The sequence below is a fragment of the Otolemur garnettii genome, unplaced genomic scaffold (assembly GCF_000181295.1).
Source record: "Otolemur garnettii isolate 467f Iridium unplaced genomic scaffold, OtoGar3 scaffold00088, whole genome shotgun sequence".
NCBI lineage: Eukaryota > Metazoa > Chordata > Mammalia > Primates > Galagidae > Otolemur > Otolemur garnettii.
The window spans coordinates 223,402-249,011 of NW_003852483.1; the positions used below are offsets into that span (position 1 = coordinate 223,402).

The window sequence follows — 25,610 nt, forward strand, 5'->3', positions numbered from 1 at the left end:
GAGACAGTGTGTCTTGTCACCCTGGGTAGAGTGCTATGGTGTCATAGCTCACAGCAAACTCAAACTCTTGGACTCAAGCAATCCTGCCTCAACCTCCCGAGTAGCTGGGACTATAGGCACACACCACTACACGTCCTGGCTAATTTTTCTGTTTTTAATAGAGACTGGTCTTGAACTCCTGAGCTCAAGCAATCCACCTGCCTTGGGTGGTAGGATACCACCTCCCAAAGTGGTAGGATTACAGGCATGAGCCACTGTACCCCCAGCACAACCCTTGCCAGTCCTAAGCTCTGAAAGCACAGCCAAAGGTGTCTGAGACATAGGCACAGAGAGAGCCATGTGTATCACTGTGTTTGCTGACTAACTCTGGGGTGGGTCCTGGAGCCTCCTGTCCCCCTACCCCAGCTGCAAACCAGCCTGCCTCTGGGAACTCAGGCCACCATCAAGACCCTGAGGGCTGGAAACCAGCACCTACCACAGGCTGTGAAAGGGGTATTGGGGAGAAACACACTCAACCCCTTCCCAGAAAAAAAAGGCTACATTAGAAACACAGGGCTCCTCTCTAGGAAGGGACTTAGCTAAGATGTGTTCTGCCCTGTGTCATTCCGGGCAGGAGCCACAGGTCTCACCTTTAAAATGCTCCCCACTCCCAGCACCAGGAGATAGCAGGGCCATCCCTGGACTGGACAGGGAGATGCAGGTGTTGTGTTAACATCTAAGAAGCACAGTTGAGGCCCCTGCCCTTGAAGCACAGGGAAACCAGAGTGTGTGACCCAGGCAGAATGGTCCTCATGGTGATTGTCGTGTCACAGCAGAGTGCAACATCGCACTACAGCATTTTGCAGTCTGGGCCCTAGAAGCTGAGGCAGCTCTTGCCATCTCAGCACTCATTCCTAGTGTCTCCTTATTTCTGTCTCATCAGCTTTCTTGGCAAACTTCACAGCAGCCCTATCCATCTCCCCTGGGGAAGGGCCTCCCTGGAGCTAGGCCCCCACAGACTTGGTGCCAGCAGATGGTGGGAACCCCGAACCCTAGGACAGCATACCTCTGCAATGGCCAGCTTCTCCTGGGCCACATAGCCAGACACATTGATCATCTCCATCCGGTCCCTCAGGGGCTCTGGGATGGTCTCAGTGACATTGGCTGTGCAGATGAACAGCACCTAGGAGCAGCACCAAGATGCTGGAGGACTGGCCAGCCCCTCCCCACCAGCCCAGGCCCCCAGGTGAGTAGGAACCGCACCTTGGACAAGTCCACAGGCACATCCAGGTAGTGGTCCAGAAAGTTGGCGTTCTGCTCTGGGTCCAGCAGTTCAAGCAGTGCTGATGAGGGGTCCCCTTGATAGCCCCGGCCGATCTTGTCAACCTGGGGCAGTGGATAGCAGGCAGCATTGGTGCATTGTCCCCCATGACTTGCCAAGCTCACCAGTGGGAGCCCACAGGGCTGGGGACACTCCAAGTAGGAGAGGAGTCTGATAGGCTTGGCTGTGGATAGGAGGGACCATCCTTGTCAACAGAGCATGTGACCTGCAGGAGCCACACGTTTCACTTCAAACATAGCCTTGCAGCTGGGAAGGCCCAGGGGCCAGCAGGTATGGCTCACTGCCACCGTCTGCTGGACAGGTTGGGCCTGTGCTGCCCTCCCTGCTGGGCACCCACCTCGTCTATCAGGATCAGGGGGTTCTCTGTCTTTGTCTTCTTCAAGCACTGGATGATCTTTCCAGGCATAGCTCCCACATAAGTCCGCCTGCAGGAAAAGGCACACTGGGGTCAGTGGCTTGCCAGGGAGCCCCAGAGCCTACACATGGGTCCTGGCTGGGCCACCAAGACTCCAGGCCCTCAGCACACTGTGTGCCCTACAAAGTCACTCAGAAATCTACACAACATGGCCACAATGTAACCTGGATAAATGCCAGCAGCTGCAGGTGTGAGGCAGACAATGGAGCAAGGCTGGCTACTCGCTCCAACTTGCCTTATGTCTGTGAGAGCTAGGTCAGTGCTGATCCATGGCTAGGTCTCCCTCAGTTTTGTCTCCAGCTGGCACCACCTCCTATGTAGTAAAACCCAGCCCAAGTTCTCCCATCCAACACAAGAGAGCACATGGACCAGACTGGGTGATAGCAGGTGTGGCCTGGCCTTCTGCGCCTCAGGTCAGTGGCAGCACAAGGGGTGCCCGGCACAGCTAGTACTTGCTGTCAGTAATGTTTCCTGACAAGCAACTTGCTCTGCCCCAGCATTTAGCAGGGAACAAACCAGAAGAGTCCTGTGCTCCTGCTCTAGAGGCCCAGCAGAGCAGACAGATCACAAAGAAGCCACAGAGGAAATCACAAGGTAGGAGGACTTTATACACACCACAAAGAAATATAAAATGGAGGATTGTCTGAAATGCCATAGGGTACAGAGATGTACTTATGCCATTTAAATGCTTTTTTTTTTTCGGGGCGAGGGGTAAGGAATGTCCTAGGGAGAGGCCATGAGAAACGGTGGTAAAGAGGGAGCCACATAGGGTCAGATAAGGCTTGATGGAAGAGTATTCAGGTAGAGGCACAGCCCATGCAAGTGTCCTGGGGCAGAGACTGTGCCTGGTGTACTAGGAGCACAGTGAAGAGGCCTGTGTGGCTTAAGTAGAGTGAGGAGAGGGAGAGAGGGAGGAGGGCAGAGCAGAGAAGGGACAGGCAGGTGGTACAGGGCTGCCTTGACTGTAGGGAAGACTTGGGCTTTGACCCTTAAGGAGATGGGAGCCATGGTGGGATGTAGGGAGAGGAGTGTTTTACTACTATTATCAACAGGATCCATTCATCCCCACAGTCAGTCTGTCTTTGGTTTTATTTTGAAAACCCAGATAGATGTTGGCACATACGGCCACCTGCCCACACCCTCTCCTCTGTCCCTATCCCGATGACTCATCAATATCAGAGATGCCCAGGCTAGTGTAGCATAGAAGCCTTGCTAAGGTCTCTCTTCACCCTCAGCAAGTGCTCTTTGCCTGTATCTTCTAGCATTCCTTGAACCAGGGGCCAAGAGGCTGCAGGACCTGCCTCAGACCACACACCCTGGATAGGACTGACAAAACCCTCTGGCACTTGCTCCTTCACTTCCACCTGGCTATCCTCTCCAGCTCAGATCCCAGCCTTGACCAAGGGCCTACAGCAGCATCCCTTCCTCTTCAGGGCTTCCCCACACCTGGACTCAATGGTGCGCCGGGGGACTGGACACAGCAAAAGCTGGGGGCTCTCCCTGCCTGCTAGGTGGGTAGCTGAGGCTCATCTTGGCCCACTGCTGCCAGGAGGCCTACGATAATTCTGGTGGCCAGAATTATTGATATTTTTAAAGAAGCCAGAAATGTTAACTTTTAGACATAGATTTGACTAAACACCTTGTAGGATGGAAATAGGCAGTAAACACAAAGCAGATGCTTCACACTTATCTCTCACCAAGACTGTGGTTTTCAAAGAAACTGGCGTGGCAGGAAGCAACAACCCAACCGCCCACCTGAAGGGCCAAGCGGCATGAGGATGCTAGACATGGGGTTCTGACCCCTTCTCTGGGCCTGAGGGTGACCAGAGAGGAGAGAAACCACACAAGTGCTGAGGCTTCTCTGGTGTGCACAGCCCTATCCTCACTGGGAGATCATCTTGCCACCCCCGCCCCTGCCCTTTCTAGGCCACAGGCTTCAGGGAGGTCAGTGCCCCAAACCTAGAACCTGGACTGAGATAGGACATAAGCTGGGACTACCACAGCTATCTGCTGAGAGTTCCAAGGAGTTTATAAATGTAGATTCCTGCCAGTGTTGTTTGAACAGCTGGATTCAGCAAGGCCTGAAGTCTGCCCAACACCTAGACTTTTCAGTTACTCCAGCGTGAGCAGAATTTTTTGCAGACAGCCCAAAATCACTCTGACAAACGTTAAAGGTTGACCCAGAGAAGACTGAAGCCCAAAAGGAAGGCTAAAGCCAGTAGGAAGGGAGAGCGTGGATAGGGCTAAGCCTACCTGTGGCCCTTGATCTCAGCCACATCAGTCATGCCCCCAACGCTGAAGCGGAAGTACTCGCGGTTCAAGGCGCGGGCAATGGAGCGGGCAATGCTGGTCTTGCCCACACCAGGTGGGCCATAGAAGCAGAGGATCTTGCCCTGGGTGGAACCTCGGAGCTGGCTGACAGCGATGAACTCCTGCAGGCAGAGGTGGGCTCAGCAGGCACAAGGGCTGGATACTCCAAGGACACTGGTGACCCTGGCCCTTGAGGAAGAGGCTTTGCCCTCCCAGGAGGAGTATGGGCACAAATCAAATCTTGCCACCTTCACTTAACCCTTCAGACATTCAGAGTTTGGGAGAAGGGACCAGGCTAGTCCAGGAAGGCTGAACTGACTGGAGCTATCAGTGGTCATGAGGGAGGGATAGCCTGTGGTGAGGGCTCCATCAGCATCAATAGAACAACTGGGTTCTAGGAAACTGTGGGTGACTGGCAGCACTAGGCCTGTCTGGGAAGCTCCTCCACCTAACTGGTCTTTGCCTCCCACATTCTGGACCATGCGCTCCTCCCTCTCCCTGGTCAGGCTGCTCAGCTCTGCTCAGCTCACAGAACGGGCGATCAAGGTCCAGGCCCCAGGCCCAACCACAAACCCCTACCAGTAATGACCTTGCCCCCGTCACCCACCCTAGGAACGGGCAGGGAGCCTCACCAGGATGCGCTTCTTGACGTCCTCCATGCCATAGTGGTCCTCCTCCAGCACCGCCTGCGCCCGCACCAGGTCCAGGTTCTCATCACTGTATTTGCCCCATGGAATGGATGTGAGCCAGTCCAAGTAGTTGCGGGTGACGCTGCCACAGAACAGAATAGATGTGAGCCAGTGAGTGGGGTCCCATGCTCCTCACTGCTGAGAGTCCATCCTGGAAGGGACCACACCCCAGGGCTCTCTAGATTCCTGCCCAGAGTACCCTGCCTGCTCTTTGACAAAACTTCAGACACATGGAGGAGAGGGAGTGCCTCGAGGTTTGCATCTGATCCTTGCTGGCAGAGCACAGATGTGCCACCCTCTGCCCACAGCTGAGCAGGCACCACAGAGAGGGTGAGGCTCAAGAAAGGAGAGAACATGACCCAAGGCAAATGGAGAAACTGAGGCCGAGGCCACATGCACTGTCAGGAGAATGATGCAGCAGATTAGGAGGGTGTCCACGCTGGCCCCAGAGCTGGAAGCTGTGTACCTGTGGATAGCAGTAATCATGGGCCAAGAGCAGCTCAGTGAGGTTTGCTGGGTATTGGGGTAGCCTGAGGAGGAGAAAGAGAACTGACACCAAGGAAGGCCAGGAGGCCCCATTCCCAGGCAATTGAGTAGCTCAGGTTTAGCTGCCACCAAGCTCACCTCTGGTATACAAGAGGCACTAGGAGAGTCCACTATGGCCTGGGCACAAAGAGGGTGATTTTACTTTAGGGACACACAAAAGTCCTGCAGAGGGACTTATGGCCACAAAGTTGCCTCAGGTCTTATAGAAAATTTTCTGGGTGGGGGTGGTTGGGGGCCTGCTGCAGATATCTCAGTGAGATGGGGGTGACAGCAACCACTGTTATCCTAAATAACCACTAAACACAGGGCTCTGCTGGATAGGCCCTAACAGAGCCGGATAGGCCTGTGTGCTGCAATCTAGAGTTGTTTATACACATATAAGGCCTTCTTGTTATGGATAACGTTAAGAGATTGGATGCTCCAAGGACTGTGGTGCTGGCTGGGAGGCGAGGCATGGGGCCTTGTGGCAGCAACTCACAAATCTCCTGTGTTCTAGGAGGATCATGAGGTGTTCTGCCAAGACTTGGATCAGCTGTAGTACACCCAAGCCTATGTGGCCTCTGCGGAGCAGCAGTACACCCTGTTCCTCTGATTTCTCCAATACTGATATCTGCAGCCCCTTCCTCCCCTACCCAACTCCAGACCTGGAACACTGACTAACCATAAATTTAGTCTAGAGTAGGAATACTTTGAAGATACAACCACTTTAAGATGGAGGATATTGTGTAAACTTGTAACCTATGAAGGGGAATCTGTTTAATGTATACTATGATAATTAATAACATTGCTGATGCTTACTTTTACTATGAGAAAAGTAACAGAGGGCAAAAGGAGAGAACAGCTTTTTGAGGAGACATCCTCGCTGTTCTCCAAAATTGCTGGCTTTTATGAAAATAAAAATAAAATTGTTGATCTCTCATCAGCTTCTCCATGGATTGGCTTAGATGACAGTTTGATAGACTCACTGGTCTGGCAACTGGGGTGCCAAGGATGGTGGACAGTGCTGGGGGAAGGGAAGTCCCCCAGCAATTAGAGGTGGGCTTATCCTCTGTGCTGCCCAGAACCTGGTGACAGAACCAGCCATGTAGACCCACTGAGCTCCTAAGAGGTAGGAGCTGTTGGATTTTACAGGGCAAAGTAAAGGCTTCTACAAGTCCCAGGAGGGTCAGAAGCAGAGACTAGAAGATGCGGTGCTGCTGGCTCTGAAAGGGGAGAAAGAAAGGAAGGGGCCTGATGCCTGAGGATGCAGGCAGTCTCTAGATGCTGGAAAAGGCAAGAGATGGGTTCTCCCCTAGAGCCCCAGGAGGGACCAGCCCTGCCACACCTTGATCTTAGAACTTGTGCCCTCCAGACCGTAAGATGACGGTGCTGTTTTACAGCACTACGTTTATGGCATTGTGTCAGAGCAGCAGTAGGAAGCTCATATGCTGTCTGAGGAAGTCAGGGGAAGTTTGGGAATGGAAGCCTTTAGAGGAAGGTGGCGCATTCCAGGGTCCTTGTTGAAAAACTCTAGTGCCCCTAGATATTCTGAGCCAAGGCAGGGGCCTGGCCCAGCAGCTGGAAGAAAGAAACTCAATCCCCTCCTCTGAAGAGCTATCCCAAAGGCTGATACTCCCTTGGTCTGATGCTTGGTTCCTGGGCTGTGGACAGGAAGCAGCCAGGCCAGTTCTACCCTGACTGGTGTCCAGTAACCTGGACATGGGTGTAGTCAAAAAAATCCCACAGGGACCTGAGCCTCCTGACCTGAATGCCAGAGTGGAAACCCAGACCTACAGTCAGAGCACACAAGCAAGGCCAAGGCTGTAGGAAGATGTGGTTACTTCCTGGCTGACCCTCAAGGCAGTGGGGATGGGGGGGAGCACTGGCTCAGGGCCAGATGTCCCTGGCTTCAAATCCCTCCCTTGTCACTAACTTAATTTCCCCCAGCCTTGTTTTTTTTCTGTAAAGTAGGGACTCTTCAGGCACATCTGAGCAGGGGCAGTGCAGTACCAAGTGCCCCCCACAATGGGAGAGCACTATAGACCAGCAGGTCACCTTTGAGGACTGGCTGCCAGCCCCAGCCCCAGCATATGCTTACTTGAACTCTGAGGAATGGTTGTCCAACAGGCCCAGCTTGCTCAGCTCCTCATCCACAACATCCATCACATGCTTGGGCACCACAAGCTCCTTGAGCCGCTCACGGAACTTCTCTTCAATGGCATCCTTGTCCTCCTTCTCCAAGCCCAGCTCCTTCTTGATGATCTTCAGCTGCTCCTGCAGCAGGTACTTGCGGTGGGTCTGCTTGATCTTCTCCTCTACCTGTATGACCAAGGAGCTGATGCTTACACCCAAATGTGGGCTGGGAAAGGGACAGCTGGTAGCCACCACTCTGTGGCTTCCCTAGGACTCAGAGGAAAGAAACCTGGTGCTCGAAGCTTCCAGTTCTTTCCACCTGTGACCATCAGTCACCCCACACACTGAGGCTGCTCCATGAGTAACCCTGAATCCCACAGGAGGAAGCTGTTTGCCTTTCAATCCCGATCAGTGAGTGAAAGGCTCAATGACACAAGTAGCCTCCAGTGCTTTTCTAACAAGCACCAATCTCCTAAGAGTCAAGAACATAGACAGCAGGCTCAGAGCCCTGGAACAGCCAAGGCAGTGGCCTCAGTGTCCCACCACTGTATTTCATTGTGCTTGTTTTATAAGTTGCTCTTTATTGACAGCCAAATTGTTCTATGTCTCCCAAATAAAGATGGATATGAATATTTCCTAAAATAGAACTAAGTGAAAAAAGTGAGTCAGTGATCTCAAAACTATCACTCTGAAATACCCATGAATTTGCCTAAAATCAGAGTGATGGGCCTCAAATGGCTGGGTTTTGGGAAACAGCATTTTTTTTTTTTTTGAGACAGAGCCTCAAGCTGTCCCCCTGGGTAGAGTGTTGTGGCATTACAGCTCACAGCAACCTCCAACTCCTGGGCTCAAGCGAGTCTCCTGTCTCTGCCTCCCAAGTAGCTGGGACCACAGGCGCCCGCCACAGCGCCTGGCTATTTTTTGGTTGCAGCCGTCATTGTTGTTTGGCGGGTCCGGGCTGGGGATTCAAACCCACCACCTTAGGTGTATGTGGCTGGCGCCTTAGCCGGTTGAGCTATAGGCGCCGAGCCGGGAAACAGCATTTTGACCTTTCCCAGGCTGTCCCAATTTCCAGCGCTGGGATTACCAAGGCAGAAAGCCTCTCCCTCCACAAAGGATGGTCTCAAAACCTTCCCATCCTACTCTGAGCTCATCACATTGGGACCAGTTTTAAGCTCCCTCATTTAATGGACAGATTCATTTAATCATAGACAGATTCACAGCCCAGAGTAACAGAGCAATGATTGCATGCAGCCCTCAAAATCAAGACAAGTCTTCTCAGCTTGCTACAGCTGACTCCAGCTGAGATGGTCTGTCTGTGCTCTAGACCCTTAGTGAGCCACGGAGGCCCCTGCCTGGACTCACCTCCCGGCCCAGGCGCTGCTGTAGCTTGCTGAGCTCAAATTCTTTCTTCAGTAGGGAGAGCGCCTTATATAGCCGCTTGGGGATCTGCCAAGAGAGGACAGTCACAAGTTGATGTCTATCTGTGCTGGACTGAGGATGTAGGGGAAACAGACATCTTGAGAGCTGCTGCTGAGAAGCACATGGCCACACCTCACCAAAGCACAGAGGCCCACAAGTCCAGCTATGCAAATACATCCTACAGATAAAGTCCTACAGGTCTGCAAGTTATGTGCAAAGATTGTTCACAATAGCTAGAGGCTGGCAACAGTGTGGGTACCTGGCACAAAGGAGCTGGCTAAGTAAGGGACAGGTATCACCCCAGGGAGATTTGTGAATCTGCTGACAAGAAAGAGATAAAGGGTGCCTGACAGGTACCTGAGAAAGGTGCCTGAGAAACTGTCTTAAAAGCAGAGTTTTATTTTAAGCAGCTGGGGAGGACAAAGCATGTGTAGGGAGGGGACAGGGCAGGCACTCACGTTGGTCTCCTCCAGGACGTCCTGCAGCTCATGGGACTCAGCTCCAGTCAGTGCAGCACCCATGTCACTCAGGTAGATGGGGTTGTCTACTACCCGCTGGCCAGCCTGCATCATCTGTAGAACAGACTCCCTGGGGGACAGAGGGACACTGCCACAGCAGCCAGGGCCTCCCTTCCTACTGCACTGTAGCCTCTGAGGGGGACTTGGCCTCAATGTCTTTTTCCTCAATAGCTCTGGGCAAGGCCTTGGAGATGCTCACCAGAGGTCAGCTCTGCTGCCCAGGCCCTACCAGAATCAGGTTGACAGGGTCTACCCATCCCTGTCAAGAGACTCACACCTTAACCCCAGGACAGCTGTGCACGCCATAAGACTGCCTCCTCCTCTGCCTGCTGATGACAACACAGTATCCAGCCTTGACAGGAAGAGGACAAGAACCTAGGCCTGGTTTGTCAGCCCCAGATCCCTAGGCCCAAAAGGCCTCCTGACAAGTTAACACTGTGAGAAAGCCCCCTGCCAACCTGGCTTCCTAAAGAGCCATGCACAGGCCCCAGTGTGATCAGCTGTGCAGGAAGGTGACCCACCTATAGAGAGGGTTCAAGGCAATGATGTCTCGGATGGTCTTCACGATCTCGGCGGTCAGGGCCTGGCAAGCAGGGAAGTCACATGAATCACTGGGCTCACTTGAGAACCCACCAACTCTCTAGCCAAGGACAGCCTTGAAGACCAAGGAATGGAACCCAAACCTATCAGTCACTGGGACACAGAACCAAGAGAGTAAAACTGACACCATGACCCTTGTCCTTAGAACAAGCCATCTTGGGGAGAAAGGGGGTGGGGGGTGTCTTTATTCCTTTATTTTAAGCACTATACTTATAAGCAATACATCCTCTTCTTAGCCTTGGCCATGCAAGGCCCAGGCTGTGAGGTATCCATGTCCAGGTGTGCCTGTGTGTCACCAGGGCTCTTCACTGGTAGGTTATCTCCCAGAACCTGGTGCTAGGCTCTGCAGAGAGAGACTGGCCCCTTCTGCATGGGCGTTGTGGGCATGGCTAAGGCCTTTTTTTTTTGAGATAAGGTCTCACTCTGTCACCCCTGCTAGAGTAGAGTAGCCTCATCATAGATCACTCACAGCCTCAAAGTCCTGGGCTCAAGCAATCTACCCACCTCAGCCTGCCAAGTAACTGGGACTATAGGTAATCACTGGCTAATTTATTTTATTTTCAATTTCTGCATTGCCCAGGTCTTGACCCTCTGGCCTAAAGTGATCCTCCCACCTTGGGCTCTCAAATAACTGGGATGAGTTAAAATTATTATTATTATTTGTTAAATAATTCTGGCATATTTATTTATTTTGCATTTTTTTGGCTGGGGCTGAGTTTGAACCCACCACCTCCGGCATATGGGGCTGGCACCTTACTCCTTTGAGCCACAGGCCCCACCCTAAATGAGTTAAAATTAAATAAGGTTTTATGTTCCATTCCTCATCTGCATCAGCTGTACTTCAAGTGCTCAACAGGGCTACTTGTTCCAGAGTTAGAGGATGTTTCCACTATACTGCTAATCTCAAGGGACAGAAATGTCCACCCGGGACAGTGGCAAGTGCAGCTGGACCCCTTCCAGTGCCCGAGGCAGACATCACCACACTCCTTCCTACCAAGATCAGCCATAGTAGCCCCAGAATCCTTCTCAACATGGTGCCATGGCCAACTGCGACAGTAAAGGCCCTGGACTTACTTTCACTTCCTCTGTGACCTGGAAGTCTTCATGGACAACATTCTCGACTTCCACCATGAGCACCTCCCCAGGGCCATCAGAGGCAGGCTCCATCGTCATCTCCAATGGGTGCCTTACACTCAGGTCTTCTTCTGCCTCCTTCTTGCCTCGCTTCAGCTTCCTCCTGGGCTTCTGTTTATTTTCGACCTCTGCCTCCTCTGGCTCCACCTCTAGCTGTCTGTTGATGTGAACCCTAAAGACAGGAGTGAGGGCACTGAGGCTGGGAGAACCTTGGAAAAGTCCTCCCCAAGGGGCCAAGCAGTATAAGGTCCTGCTGAGCCTAAGACCTCTGTACCTATTGGTACAAGGTGACTATAGGGTAGAGACTGTGCCACTTTGTCAGAGCCCCACAGCCAATGTCCCCTGTACCCTGGGCTCCAGTCGGACTCAAGCATTCCCTGTGTCCCACACCAATGCCCTGTTGTCCTCTACAAATGTTCTAAGGATAAGCTGTAGTGTCAAGCTCCAGGGACCCCCCTGCACAAGCTATGTCTGCTCTGAGACTCTGCCTACCCCACCTTTGCCTTGGGAATCTGCCAAGAGAGAACAGGGAGGACACAAAAGCCCTGAGCTTGTTTCTGTGCATGCACCCTGTGCCTGGTAAACACCAAGCCCTGTTATGTGTTGAATGAAAACAGGCTGTTTCATCTCTCCGTTCTCTCCTGTGCCAAATGGGGCAACATGCCAAATGGGGCAAAACAGCACCTCTGGCAGGAGGCCTGAGAGCTACCCAGCACAGTGACTCAGTGCCTGGCTAAAGTGGGGAGCCACCAATCAGTGAGATTTGCAGAGAACAGGAAGTTGGGACTGGCCATGTGCCCGGCAGGCTTCCTTCTGTAAGGTACCTAATGTGTTGGTAGAGTGGTGAGTAGTTAGCATTTACCACTGTTTTGGGGGTTGTTTTTTGTTTGTTTAAAACAGTCTAACTCTGTTGTGCAAGGTAGAGTGTCGTGGCACCCGCCTAGTTCATAGTAACCTCAAACTCCGAGGCTCAAGTGATCCTTCTGCCTCAGCCTCCCAAGTAGCTGGGACTACAGGCTCCTACCACAACTTCCGATTAGTATTTTTAGTAGAGACAGGGTCTTGTTCTTCCTCAGGCTGGTCTTGAACTCCTGAGTTCAAGGGATCTGCCTGCCTTGGCCTCCCAGAGTGCTAGGTTTACAGGCGTGAGCCACCATGCCCAGACTCCTTCCTAAAAAAATTCTTCTTTGAGACAGAGTCTGACTCTGTTGCCCTGGGTAGACTGCCACAGTGTCATAGCTCACAACCTCCTCAAACTCTTGGGTTCAAGCAATCCTCGTGCCTCAGCCTCCCAAGTAGCTGGGACTATAGGCACCTGCCATGATACCTGGCTAGTTTTTTCTATTTTTAGTAGAGACATCTTGTTCTTTCTCAGGCTGGTCTCAAATTCCTGAGTTCAGGCAATTCACCTGCCTTGTCTTCCCAGAGTGCTAGGATTACTGTGGCATGAGTTACTGTGCCCAGCACCAGTTGCATCTTATTCTGTTCCTGCCACCACAGACCCCAATGTGGGCTGATGAAGATGGGCCTAGAGGCTGAGAGCAGGGCAACCCTCACCAAGACTGTCCACAGAACCGACACATGACTGTTTCTCCTGAGTGTGTTCTGGGAGTACCACCAGGCTAACACAAGAAAAAGGTGTCACGGCAGCAGAGGAGGGAGGACTCTCTATTTCACTCCAAAGGGTCTTTGACAAGCCTTGGGACTCTGAAATGTTTCCCACATGTGTCTGATCAAAGGATCCTTAAGAGGACCAATGCTACTCAGAATACACTTGTAAAGTGGGTTGGCTTATCCATCAAAAGCTTTGACCTTGAGTTGATCTTACAGACTTTTCTTAATAGGAGCAGCACAGAGTCCAACTAGGCTCGCATGTGTTGGGTGCAGCCCTGTGGCAGGATGGAAATAGAAACTACATGAACTGAACGGAGAGGAAATATGTCTGGCCAAGTGAAAAATTCAATTGCTAAGCTGTGTGTATCTGCCCACAGGTGCAGACAAAAGGTCTTAGAAAAAAAATACACCTAGAGATGGAATTTCAGGTAACCCCCTGCTTTCTGAGAAGGGAGGAAGCCATAGATGACATGTCTCGCAACCACTTTCCATCCCTGCCCTGGCCTGTGGCCTCAGTGCTAGTGGCAAAGCTGCAGTGCTGACCAAGAAGGGCAGGCCAATGCCAGGACCTGAGGTACCCCTTAGCTACTCATGCTGCCGAGTCTCATGTACTCTGGCTCATATATACCAGTACCCGTGCTGGCACCTTTTCTTTGTTTTTGAGACAAGTCTCACTCTGTCGCCTAGGCTAGAGTACAGTGGCATCAGCCTAGCTCACTGCACCCTTGAACTCCTGGGCTCAAGGGATCCTCCTGTCTCAGCCTCCTAAGTAGCTGGCTATAGGCATGCACTAACACCCCAGCTAAGTTTTAAAATTTTTGGAGAGATGGGGTCTCGAACTCCTGCACTCAAGTGATCTTCACATCTCAGCCTCCCAGAGTGCCAGGATCACAGGTGTGAGCCTCTGCACCCAGCCCCACGCACCTTCTATGTCCCATAACGATCATGCGCAACTTATCTCCAAGGTCCTGCATCTCATGGATCTGGGCGAATGTCCCTGTGTGGTAGATCTCATCGAGGCTTTCCACGACATCAGACTCATTGCTGAGGGAGAGGACATAGGGAGAGTTGGCTCACACACCTCCAACACTCCAGCTGGGGTACAGGAAGAAGAAATAAGAAACACTCCCACCACCACTTCTGAAAACTGAGAGCAGCCTCTTTGGCTTCCACATGAACTACAGACTCTGGAGGAACATCTGCCAGGTTAGGGCTGACGCCAGTGGTGACAGAAACTGGGTAGGCAGCTCCTTGCTAAGTCAGCCACTAGGGTGGGGCCCACATAGAATTCTGATTCTCTTTCACCCTACTTTGGAGACTGCTCAGAATACTACATGGAGTCAATGTGGATACACCTACAGATAACTATTATCCGCCCAGCTAGCTCTGCTCTTGAAGCATTTTCATGGGTACATTTTATCACTGTGGGTCTTCGAGTTTAATTTTCCTCCCATCCTGACAATGTATAAGGTTAGTGCTATGTACTACAAACTGAGTCCTCAGGTAAGGCTAAGAAGTAAGTTTACTAGGCTCTCAGCTTTTCTCCTGGAGGTTTTCCTTGGTTTCTTTTAGGTCAAGGGTCACAGGTCCAAACACAGGATTGGTGGTGAACTATACTCCAGGGTGACTTCAATGGAAGAATGAAAGAAAAATGGCACTTACTTGTCATCTTTCTTTAGAAAGACGCCGACATAAGGCTGCGCAAGACGAACTTTCCTTCTTAGCAGCTCAACCAACTTCTTATTTTTAACCTAGCATGACAATGACCCCAAAGTGAAATGCAGGGTAGGTTTCTTTGCTGAATTTTTTTTTTTTTTTAAGATAAAGTCTCACTTTGTCACACTGGGTAGAGTACACGGGCGTCACAGCTTATAGCAATCTCAAACTCTTGGGTTCAAGTAATCCCCTGCCTCAGCCTCCCAAGTAGCTGGGACTACAGGCATCTGCCAGACACCCAGCTAGTTTTTCTATTTTTAGTAGAGACAGGGTCTCACTCTTCAGGCTGGTCTCGAACTCCTGAGCTCAGGCAATCCACCCACCTTGGCTTCCCAGAGTGCTGACATTACAGGCATAAGCCACCACACCCAGCCTCTTTGCTGGAAAAAAATTTCTTTTGAGACAGTCTCATTCTGTTGCTTTGGGTAGAGTGGTCTGGTGTCATAGATCACAGCAAACTCAAACCCCTGGGCTCAAGAGATTCTCTTGCCTCAGCCTCCCAAGTGGCTAGGACTCTTTTTTTTTTTTTTTTTAAAGATAGAGTCTCACTTTGTCATCCTGGGTAGAGTACAGTGGTGTCACAGCTTACAGCACCTTCTAGGCACCTGCCACAACACGCAGCTAATTTTTCTATTTGTAGAGAGCATCTTGCTCAGGCTGGTCTCAAACTCCTAAGCTCCAGCGATCTACCCATCTCAGCAAGGATTACAGGTGTGAGCCACTGCAACCAGCCTCTTTGCTGAAATTTTTGACAGCAGCTCTGATGTTTTCTAGATTATTCTCTGGGGACATGCTAATCTGATTTGGGACACCTAATCAACATGGTCCAGGAACCCCTAAACCAAAACAAATAAACAAACCAGAGGTAGGAATAGTGAATGGAGCAAGGCTGTGTTGACTCCTGGCCACATGCCTTAACACTCCCATACTCCTTCCTAAAGAAAATTCAAAGTAGACAAACAGCCAAAATGGGGAAATTATTTAATGTCTACTTTCAAAAGTGATTTCAGTGGCAAAATATCTTGGTTTGAAAACTGAAACCAGACTTCTATTAATGTCAAAAAGACAACATTAAACATCCAAACCCCGGGATCACAACATATTCCTGATGTCACGTCCATGGTAGGCTCAGGATAAAGTCAGGGACATCTAATAGAGCAAAGAGCACAGATGTTCTCAGGTTCACGTGGCCCTCAAACTTTGGCAGGCATCAGAATTAGATGGACCTGTTAAAACTCAATGCTGGGGCTTGGTACCTGTAGCACAGTGGTTTTGGAATCACCCACATACACCAAGGCTGGCAGGTTTGAATCCAACCTGGGCCAGCTAAACAACAATGAAAACTGCAACAACAACAACAAAAATAGCTAGGCGTTGTGTTGGGCACCTACAGTCCTAGCTATTTGGGAAGCCGAGGCAAGAGACTCACTTAAGCCCAAGAGTTTGAGGCTGCTGTGAGCTGTGAAGCCACAGCACTCTACCGAGGGCAACAAAGTTAAACTCTGTCTCAAAAATAAATAAATAAATAAAAAATAAAGCTCAATGCTGGGCCCCACCCTGGAGTTTCTGATTCAGGAGGTATGGGGTGGGCCCGAGAATCTGCATTTGTTTAAATGCTGCCAGGTGATGCTGCTGGTCTAGGACAACAATTTAAGAGCCAGTGTTTTCAGACACTCCCTAACAGGGGCCCTTAACTTCCGGTCCAGGAATTCTTGACGATACAGACTTATTTTTTCTGGGAAGAAAGTCAGTAACATCCACCAACAGGGTCCCTGACCTGCCAAAAATTAAGAGCCACTGTTTTATACTGAGACCACTGACAAGGAAAGAAGCTACTACAAAGTCAAGAGTAAACAAAAACTTTGCCAACAATTTCAGAAACACTTAATAGATCTCAAAGAGGTTGCCCCCAAACTGGGCACAGTGGCTCACACCTGTAATCCTAGCAGTTTGGGAGGCAGAGGTGGGCAGATCACCTGAGCTCTCAAGTTCAAGAACAGTCTGAGCTAGAGCAAGACCCCATCTCTAAAAAATAGCCAGGCATTGTGGTGGGCATCTGTAGTCCCAGCTACTTGGAAGGCTGAGGCAAGAAAATCACCTGAGCCCAAGAGTTAGAGGTTGCTGTGAGGTATGATGCCAAGGCACTCTACTGGAGGCAACAAAGTGAGACTCTGTCTCAAATAAAAAAGAGTTGCCCCCAATGCGTCCTCCACCAAGGGTGGACTGTTGTATACTTAGAACCTGCCTTGGCAGGACCCCTTTTCATTATTTACAGTTTCCTTATTGACAAAGTATCATCAACAGAAATACAGTGAGTACTAACTGCCAGTCTCCTGCAGGGACTCATTTAGCCCTCTTGGCTAGCTAGCTTCAGGTGGGCAAACAGAAGTCTCTTGGAAAACTCATCTCTTGCTTCAGTGCTGGCAGCAAAGGGCACTTGTCACTTTGCAGGGATAAGGAGACTAGACAGAAGTCTTGACAGCAGAAGACTGGAAAATAAAAAAGACTACCAGGGGCAGGGTCAAGGATAAGGGAAAGCCTCTAGGGCAGGATTCTGAAATGTGAGAAGCACACCAAGTATGAAACAGAAAACACTTTTATTATACCCACTTCACAGGTAAGGAAATTGAGGCTCAGAAGAATAACTTGCTGAAGGTAATGGAGCTAGGAGTGATAAAGCCAGAACAGGACTCCACAGGACCTGGCCATGGGACCCCACACTAGTAGCTCTAATCAACATCAAAGAAAGAACTTGGAAGGGTGCCTCAGACACATAATCAGCACTATGGGAGAACATCCCTCTGTCCCCTCCCCACTGGCTGGCTACTGATGCACCATCCTTTCCCCTTCCAAGAGATCCTTGAAATTTATTTAGCAGAGTCTGGAGTGTGAGGAGATAGGCTGGAGGGTGAATGCAGAGGCTGACTCATTGTATGACCTTGCTTAGACAATTCAGAGATAACCTTTCTCTTACATTGACTCCAGTTTCCACGTCAGTTTCTCTTTTTCTCCATTGTCCCAGATTCTGAACGTTTTTTTCTTTTTACAAAGAGAGGAAGGAGTTGGGGAGAAGGCATTTGGATCCTTTCAGTTCTAAGAGCTCAAGTTCCTTCACACTCACTGCTTTCTTTCTATTACATCACCCGACTCCAACCCCACCCACTAAGGCTCTTAGTCTAGAAGGACATTTCTTCCATCAGACCATAAGTTCCTTAGGCCAGGGACTGTCTGACTTGTTCAATATTCTCAGTAGTCTCAGTACCTGCTCCATGGTCAAAAACACTCTTGTGAATAAATAACATCCTCCTCCTCCCACCTCTCTAAGTCTCCTGAACTCCATCCCTGCTCTATTATTTCCAGTAGTAATTATCTTCTAACACATAATTGTTAGTAATCTTTATTGCTTTTCTCATCCTATTAGAAATGTAAGATCCAAAGGCAGAAATATATATGTATATTTTTCTCTTTTTTTGAGACAGTTTCATAGAGTGCCTCTGCTGCCTCATTATAGCTCACAGGAATTTCATATTCTTGCCTCAGCCTTCTGAGTAGCTGGGACTACAGGCATGTGCCACCATGTCCAGCTAGTTTTTCTATTTTCAAAAGAAACGGGTCTCAATCTTGCTCACGCTGGTCTCGAATTCCTGAGCTCCAGTGGTCCTCCCACCTTGGCCTCCTGTAGTACTAGACTCACTGGCATGAGCCACCGCGTCCACCCTACACGTATATTTTAAAGTGATGGGGTCTTGCCACGTTGCCCAGGCTGTAACCGAACTCTTCGGCTCCACACCCAGCTTCAAAGGCAAACATTTTTGTCTGTTCTGTTCACTGCCATATCCCCATCACTTGAAACAGTATCTGGCATACAGTAAGCAGTCAAGAATCCTGATCCCAACGGGGCTCTTAACCAAACAGCATAATGCCTGGGGGTGGGGGTGGGGGGCTGCTACAAAACTGACAACAGCGGCGCGACACTCCTCTGCTTTCTCCCAGCCCGGGATTTCTATGACCAGGACGCAAGTGGACACTTCTAAACAAATCGGGTTTAACTTCATTCATCTAACAGACCCTAAGAGAACTGAAGGGGAAAGAATTTGGTTCAAGGTCCCCAAACTAGCAGTGAGCAAAGATGAGAGAAACTTTGTATCTGGAAAGTTTCGAGGCACGAGGGCGCTAAGTGATCCCATGGTCCAACCTGCTGCTTGTAGAGGTGTGAAAACTGAGGCCGAGACCGGGACTCTCTTTACCTCGATAATCTTGATAAAGCGCGGGAACACCGGGTTGCGGGTGATGGCGATGAGCGGCAGGTGCGGGAACACATCGGGGATCGTCATGGGCGTGAGCGCCGTTATAACCGGACCTTCCCCGCCGCCCGCACTGGCCCCTGCTCCCCCGGTCCCTTCCTCCCCGCCACCCTCAGAGGCGTCTTCGCCCCCTGAGAATGCGCCACCGCCACGGTTGTTAGCCTCCCAAAACCCCCGCCACTGGCTTGCAGTCGCCGGGCCTCGGCCCCACAGCGCCCAAGGAGGAGAGGCGTCGCAGGTCCGCTGGCCTCTGGGCAACCATGCTTCAGCTGCAGTCGGGACCCGCCCCCAGGCGGCGGCCAGCATGGGCCGCCTGAGCGCCCAAGACCGCGCCGCGCCCCACAGCCGCACGTAGCCTGCGCCCGCCGCCATAGCTCGGCCATACTGGCGACACACGGAACGTGCGTCATTTCCGCTCGCCGATACGGCGCGCTCGGGAAGCCAAGAGCGTCCGCCTAAGGGGGTGCGGTCTAGGAGTAGCTGAAGGGATGGAATTCGAACTTCTTCCTGTTGACCTCCACCACTTCTTGCCTGCCAGCTAGAGCGCTAAAGTACCCTCGCGATCGTATGGGAGGTCTTGGGCACACGCCAGCGCCTCCAGAAAGAATTGATGTTGCAGTGAGCTTAGTTTTGTGGGACTCGTGAGCAGCCCTGCTCATATATTTGGCTGCGTGGATGACATGCGCCAGCTTAGGTCCTAGGGCTTGTAATGACTGGCGGGTTTGGGCTTCCTGGGAGCCACTGTTTGTGTGGCGAGACTTGAGCCCGCACGTGAGTGGCTGTGTGCGTATGTCAGGGCTCTGGGCACCTGTTGATGTGTGTGGATTTGGGCTGCCCGTTATTCGCCTGCGCACTCTGAAAGAGTTCAGCTAGTGTGAGTGGGGCTGCCTGGGTCTGCATAGGCCCAGGCTTAGTGACGCGTTTGCGTGCGTGCCCAGTCTCCAGTCTGCGCATGTGTGTACCGTGCAGTTGCGCCCCTCAGCGGTTGCCGGACAGTTGTGGCGACAGAAGTTGAAGCGAGATGTTGATGGTAGTGCTGGTGGCAGTGGCGACCATGCGGCTTTGTCCGCTGGTCAGAGCTCAGCCGCTCTGCCGGTGGGGCTGCCTTCCCGGTGCTGGGGTGCTGCCAGGGGCCGGGTGGGGCTGGTTCATATACATGCTAAGGCCGCCTCCCCAACCTCCTGGATCTTCTCACTTACCTTGGGAATCTATCTTGAGGCCTTTTCCTTCACCCAACCCCAACCTGTCTTAGCCCATCATCAAATCTCATTTCTATTTGAAAATCTTTGCCCTATCTCTAACCCTTCAGGCCACCTCCTTAACCTCTGCCCTAGGCTTTGCCGTCCTGTCCATTCACCCAGTAGCCAGAGGGATTATTTATCAAAGGAATCTCATCTCGTTGCTGAGACTCAGGATAAAACCCAAGTTCCTGGCACAGCCTGCACTCTGAGGAAAACGTCCAGGTTTTCTACAGAGCAGGGCTGCTGACATATGGGGCCAGGTAGTGGGGACTGGCCTGTGCCTTGTGCCACATTTAGCAATGTCTCGGGCCTCCACTCGTTAGATACCAATAGTGCCTTTCTACCAGGGCTGGACACATCACTTAAAAGTGCCATTAAGGGCTCTGCGCCAGTAGCTCAGTGGTTAGGGCGCCGGCCACATACACCGGGGCTGGTGTGTTCAAACCCAGCCTGGGCCGGCTAAACAACAATGAGAACTACAACAACAACAAAAAAACAAAGCCAGGTGTTGTGGCAGGCGCCTATAGTCCCAGCTACTTGGGAGGCTGAGGCAAAAGAATTGCTTAAACACTGAGAGTTTGAGGTTGCTGTGAGCTGTGACGCGACAGCACTCTACCAGGGGCGACGTAGTGAGACTATGTCTCAAAAGAAAAAAAAAAGTACCACTAGGCTTTCCCAGTTATTCCTTGAGGCTTGGAGAACTGCACCCCTGCCTCTTGATCTCTGTGTTGCAGCCAGGCCATCCGCGGTCCGCACTTGGTACTTGCTGTTTCTTCTGTCTGGCATTCCTGGACTGATTTCCTTCTCATTCAGATCCCGTCTCAAAATACCAAATTCCTCTATTTAAAGCTCCCTCCTCATCTTTCATTCCGCGTTCCCCACTGGTACTTTTTCCTACCACTAACTGTTATTTATTTTTTTGACAAATTGTTTCTTGTCTATTGCTGGTGTGTTAGTTCCAAGAGGACATAGTCTGTTTATTTTATTCACTCCTTATCCAGTGCATTTTAAAAATTCAGTAAATGTTAGGTTAGTGGAAGCTGTGTGCAAAGTGCCACAACTAGACAGTTGCTGACTCTAGTTCCTGCCCTCAGGGAACTCTTCTTGCCTGGAGTGAACTGTTAAGTTCTGCAGGGACCTGTTTGCCAGTGGGATAGTAAATGTGTTCTTACAGTGCATGGCCTCATTTGATCTGTACAGCAAGGATCCTGGGGGAGTGATTCATTATCCCTATTTTATAGATGTGAAAACAGACCCAGGTAAATTAAGATGTATTTCCCTAAGACACATAGCTAGGAGTGGATAGGAGGATTTTCCAGTAAGATTTACTAGTAGGAGTTGTCTCAGGGTTTGAAAAGGTAGGTTATATCCAATTTCCCATTTCCCCACACTGGTTCTTGATCAAAGAGCAATCCCTGTGGGGTGGCACATGTGGCTCAAAGGAGTAGGGTGCTGACCCCATATGCTGGAGGTGGTAGGTTCAAACCCGGCCTGGCCAAAAAAACCTGCAAAAAACAAAAACAAACAAACAAAAAAACAAAGAGCAATCTCTGGACTAACAGCATCCATCAGGCTTACCTGGCGAAGATTTGTTAGATTTGGTTAGAAATGAAGCTCCCTGGACCTACTGAATCAGAGACTTTGTAAATCATGGTTTATCAAGCCCACTAGTTGAATCTGATGCAGGCAAGATTGATAACCTCTGCCGTAAACAATATAATTACTCCAACTACCACACATCCTCTAAAAATAATCCAACCTACCCTGGAGCAGAGGTTCCTAATCTTCCTCAGCTGAAGTCCACTAATGAGCCTTTAGGAACTCTCGGGAATGGTATTTATGTTTTTTCATGTGCATATGTCTCTTTCTGGGAGAGAAGAGCCCACAGTTTCATTTGGTTTTCTAGGGAGTCTCCCCTCTCTACAAGTGTCAAAAATTCTTTTTTTTTTTTTTGAGACAGAGCCTCAAGCTGTCCCCCTGGGTAGAGTGCCGTGGCATTACAGCTCACAGCAACCTCCAGCTCCTGGACTCAAGCGAGTCTCCTGCCTCCGCCTCCCAAGTAGCTGGGACCACAGGCGCCCGCCACAACGCCCGGCTATTTTTTGGTTGCAGCCGTCATTGTTGTTTGGCGGGTCCGGGCTGGGGATTCGAACCCGCCACCTTAGGTGTACGTGGCTGGCGCCTTAGCCGGTTGAGCTATAGGCGCCGAGCCATGTCAAAAATTCTTAAGGAATGTTAACCCTGAGGCAACCAGGTAGGAGGAGTCATGCTAAATATTAAATAAAATTGACAGATGATCTCTTGTTGCTTACCTCTAGCACTCGCACAGTGAGGACAGGAAAAGTGTTTAATGTCATACAGAAAGTGGATGGGGTATGTGGCTCCATATTTAACATTTCCTTACATTCATCTGTGACTTTAGTTACTGAATCAGAACTAACATTTCCTAGGCTGTTTTTTCATTGTTTTGAGACAGAGTCTTGCTTCCTCATCGGGGCCAGAATGTCATGGCCTCAGCCCAGCTCACAGCAATCTAACCTGGGCTCAAGACCCCATCTCTACAAGAAATAGAAAAATTAGGCAGTTGTGGTAGTGCGTGCCTGTAGTCCCAACTGCTCAGGAGGCTGATGCAGGAGGGTCACTTGAATCCAGGAGTTTAGAGGTTGCTGTGAGCATTCCAGCCTGGGCAACAGAGCAAGACCCCGTCTCAAAAAAGAAATAAATAGAACATTATCTAATCCCTACAATTCATTGCCCTTTGCAGTACAGATTAATCATTCCCATTTTGCTAAAAACAGAGAGACCAAGTAATCTGAACAAAGCCAAGAGATACACTAGGTTTAGAGCTTAGATTGTCTGAAGTTTTGTCCAGTGATACGTCTACTTTTTCTGATAGGAGATTTTCAAATGTAGAGTAACAGAGGAAGCAAACCATATTGCTTTGTTTATCTAACATAGTGCTGCAGGAAACATTTTACCCAATCTGTGCCTAAAATGCATGAAGAAAAATGTATTATAGAAAACCCTAGCCCAACCCTAACCCAAATGCTAACCCCCTAAGCCAGTGGTTCTCAACCTTCCTAATGCCACGACCCTTTAATACAGTTCCTCATGTTATGGTGACCTCTAATCATAAAATTATTTTTGTTGCTACTTCATAACTGTAATTTTGCTACTGTTATGCATTGTAATATAAATATCTGATATGTAGGATGTATTGAGGTGACCCCTGTGAAAGGCTCGTTCGACTCCCAAAGGGGTCACGACCCACAGGTTGAGAACTGCTGCCCTAAGCTTAACCCTGAAACCCTAAACGTAACCCTCACCCTCACTCTAACCTTAACCCTAAACTCAAACTCTAACCCTAACCCTAATTTTAACATCTTAACTCTAGCTCTTTCCCTAGCCCTGAGCCTGACAACCTCCCCCCAAAGAAGAAAAGTTCTATCAGTTCAGATGTGTTTCCTATTCACAAAACTGCATATTTTCAAAAGTGGTATCAGCCACTAAATTTTCAAGTGACTTGTTTCTAACATATTAGCATTAAGATTCTTCATTCTTCGGCCTTTCTTTCCAATAGCTAGTCATCTGAAAATAAGCAATATGACATGTATAGGAATGATATAGGATATGAATAATTCACCCTGTGAATTTTGAAAACAGCTTATTTGGACGTAATTATAGATTCACAGTAAGTTGCAAGAATTGTCAAGGGAGGTCCCAAGTACCTTTTCCCTAGATTCTCCCAGTGGTCACATCTGATGTGACCATCATACAATATCAAAATAGGAAAATGTCATTGATATGATCCACCTACATAATTCAGATTTCATCCTTTAAATTTGTCTATTAGGAAGTTGTTTTATTGGCTGTTTATTGTTGGTGATATTCTTAAGATTTTGTGATTCTCTCTCTAGGATATCCTGCGTTCTTCATCCACAAGAATATACTTGATTAAACATCCTTGCAAGGAAAATATAGCTCTATACCTAGGGTAAGCAGCTGTTTTACTATCTTTTTTTTTTTTTTTTTTTTTTGCAGTTTTTTTTTTGGCCGGGGTCAGATTTGAACACACTACCTCCAGTATATGGGGCTGGCACACTACTCGTTTGAGCCACAAGTGCCACCCTGTTTTACTATTTAATGAAAACTTGAAGTTTGCCTTCATTTATTCATTTAGCAAATATTAAAGAAGATGGCTCAACCCTGCATTGCCAGTTACTGACCTGCAGGGAATCCACAGCCAGGGGCTATGGAAGACAGATCAAGAGATAGGCAAATAACTATTAATATTAACCACAGTGTTGTGGTACCCCCAGTCACAGATGTTTGATATAAGTGGGGTGCTTGAGGAGAAAATGCCTAGGAAGCTTCCCCTGGGGAGTTGATACTAAAATTGGATTTTGAAGTCTGAATAGGAATCTTCTGGGTCTTGAAGGATGAATAGGAGTTTGCTAGGGTGGAGGGCAGCCAAAAGTGTATAGGCACAGGTGTGATAGGCCATGCTTGTAGTCCTGGCTACCTGAGAGACTGAAGCAGGAAGATCACTTGAGCCCAGGAGTTTGAGGCTGCAGTGAGCTGTGATGATGCCACTGTACCATATCCAGAGTAATAAGAGCAAGACTCTGTCTCAAAGAAAAAAAAAAAGCCCATAAAACAAATATGATACAGCCTGAACAAAAGGGAGGGCCACACAGAGGAGGAGGCACATTTAATAGGATGTGTTAATACAACATGGTGTGGAGGATGAAAGTAAGTGGGCAGTTATAGGTAGCCCTGCAGTTTCTGGGTTGACTAAGTGTGAGGATTTGGTGGAAAATTATGGGGAGTGGCGGTGGTTCATGGTTTGGAGTTTGTGGAACATGGTCATGTCACAGTCATCCAGGTATCATGTGTTCAGTGACAAGAGGCTCAGTGAAACACTGATTCTATATAGTGGGTGGAAGAAGAGAAAGAGAAGTAGGAAACCAGAAGACTTAGAAGCCAAGGGAGGTTGAATATCAAGGAAGGGACTGTCAGTAGAGTCATGGTCACAGAGAAGTAGTGGTGGGTAAGCAGTCAGTAGGGCCGGCAGGCAGGAAGGCAGGTGGACAGACAAGGGAAAAAGTGAGGACACAAGAGATCCAGAGTTGGGGGCTCTGTCTGCAGAAGCTGATAGGAAGGGCCTGAACAAGGGGATGATCACAGAGATGAGGTTTGCAAGGACAAGACAGGGTTCAGGGGAGGCAATAGTTTCTCAAAAACCCAAACATAGATTGCCATATGATTCAGCAATTCCACTTCTGGATCTATGCCCCCCAAAATTTAAAGCAGAGACACAAGGAAATAGATACTTGTTTGCCCATGTTAACAGCAACATGATTCACGACAGCCAAAGGTGGAAATAACCCAAGTGTCCATCCATTGATGAAAGGGTAAACACTATGTGATCCATCTATGTCTGGCCAGAAAAAGGAAAAAAATTCTGACACAGGCTACAATGTGGATTAACCTTGAAGACTTGGCTCGGTGCCTGTGGCTCAAGCAGCTGGGGCACCAGCCACATACATCTAAGGTGGCGGGTTCGAGTCCCCAGCCTGGGCCCGCCAAACAACAATGATGGCTGCAACCAAAAGATGGCCAGGCGTTGTGGTGGGTGCCTGTGGTCCCAGCTACTTGGGAGGCTGAG

The 25,610-nt window shown here is 49.7% G+C and overlaps 2 protein-coding genes across 3 annotated transcripts in view; one reads left to right on the forward strand and one right to left on the reverse strand.

The window, feature by feature from the left end:
• Window positions 1-19,155, reverse strand: part of LONP1 (lon peptidase 1, mitochondrial) — a 22,347-nt gene extending 3,192 nt beyond the window's left edge. Inside the window, exons 1-13 of one of the 2 annotated variants that reach the window (XM_023516246.1) lie at window positions 18,645-19,155; window positions 14,344-14,432; window positions 13,606-13,725; window positions 11,008-11,239; window positions 9,855-9,916; window positions 9,274-9,403; window positions 8,759-8,842; window positions 7,359-7,579; window positions 4,679-4,817; window positions 3,990-4,168; window positions 1,659-1,746; window positions 1,243-1,365; window positions 1,046-1,162 (exon numbers count right to left, since the gene is read on the reverse strand). In XM_023516246.1, coding sequence (XP_023372014.1) covers window positions 1,046-1,162; window positions 1,243-1,365; window positions 1,659-1,746; window positions 3,990-4,168; window positions 4,679-4,817; window positions 7,359-7,579; window positions 8,759-8,842; window positions 9,274-9,403; window positions 9,855-9,916; window positions 11,008-11,239; window positions 13,606-13,725; window positions 14,344-14,432; window positions 18,645-19,073 — 2,013 coding nt within the window. In that variant the 5' untranslated portion in view covers window positions 19,074-19,155. The remainder of the gene's footprint in view (window positions 1-1,045; window positions 1,163-1,242; window positions 1,366-1,658; window positions 1,747-3,989; window positions 4,169-4,678; window positions 4,818-7,358; window positions 7,580-8,758; window positions 8,843-9,273; window positions 9,404-9,854; window positions 9,917-11,007; window positions 11,240-13,605; window positions 13,726-14,343; window positions 14,433-18,644) is intronic. The other variant, XM_003795005.3, reaches the window with a different exon arrangement.
• A 3,073-nt stretch (window positions 19,156-22,228) lies between these two features.
• The window catches only part of CATSPERD (cation channel sperm associated auxiliary subunit delta), a gene marked incomplete at its 5' end in the record, with an annotated part of 92,782 nt that continues 89,400 nt past the window's right edge, over window positions 22,229-25,610 (forward strand). The window contains 2 exons of the mRNA XM_023516247.1: window positions 22,229-22,315; window positions 23,860-23,936. Coding sequence (XP_023372015.1) covers window positions 22,229-22,315; window positions 23,860-23,936 — 164 coding nt within the window. The remainder of the gene's footprint in view (window positions 22,316-23,859; window positions 23,937-25,610) is intronic.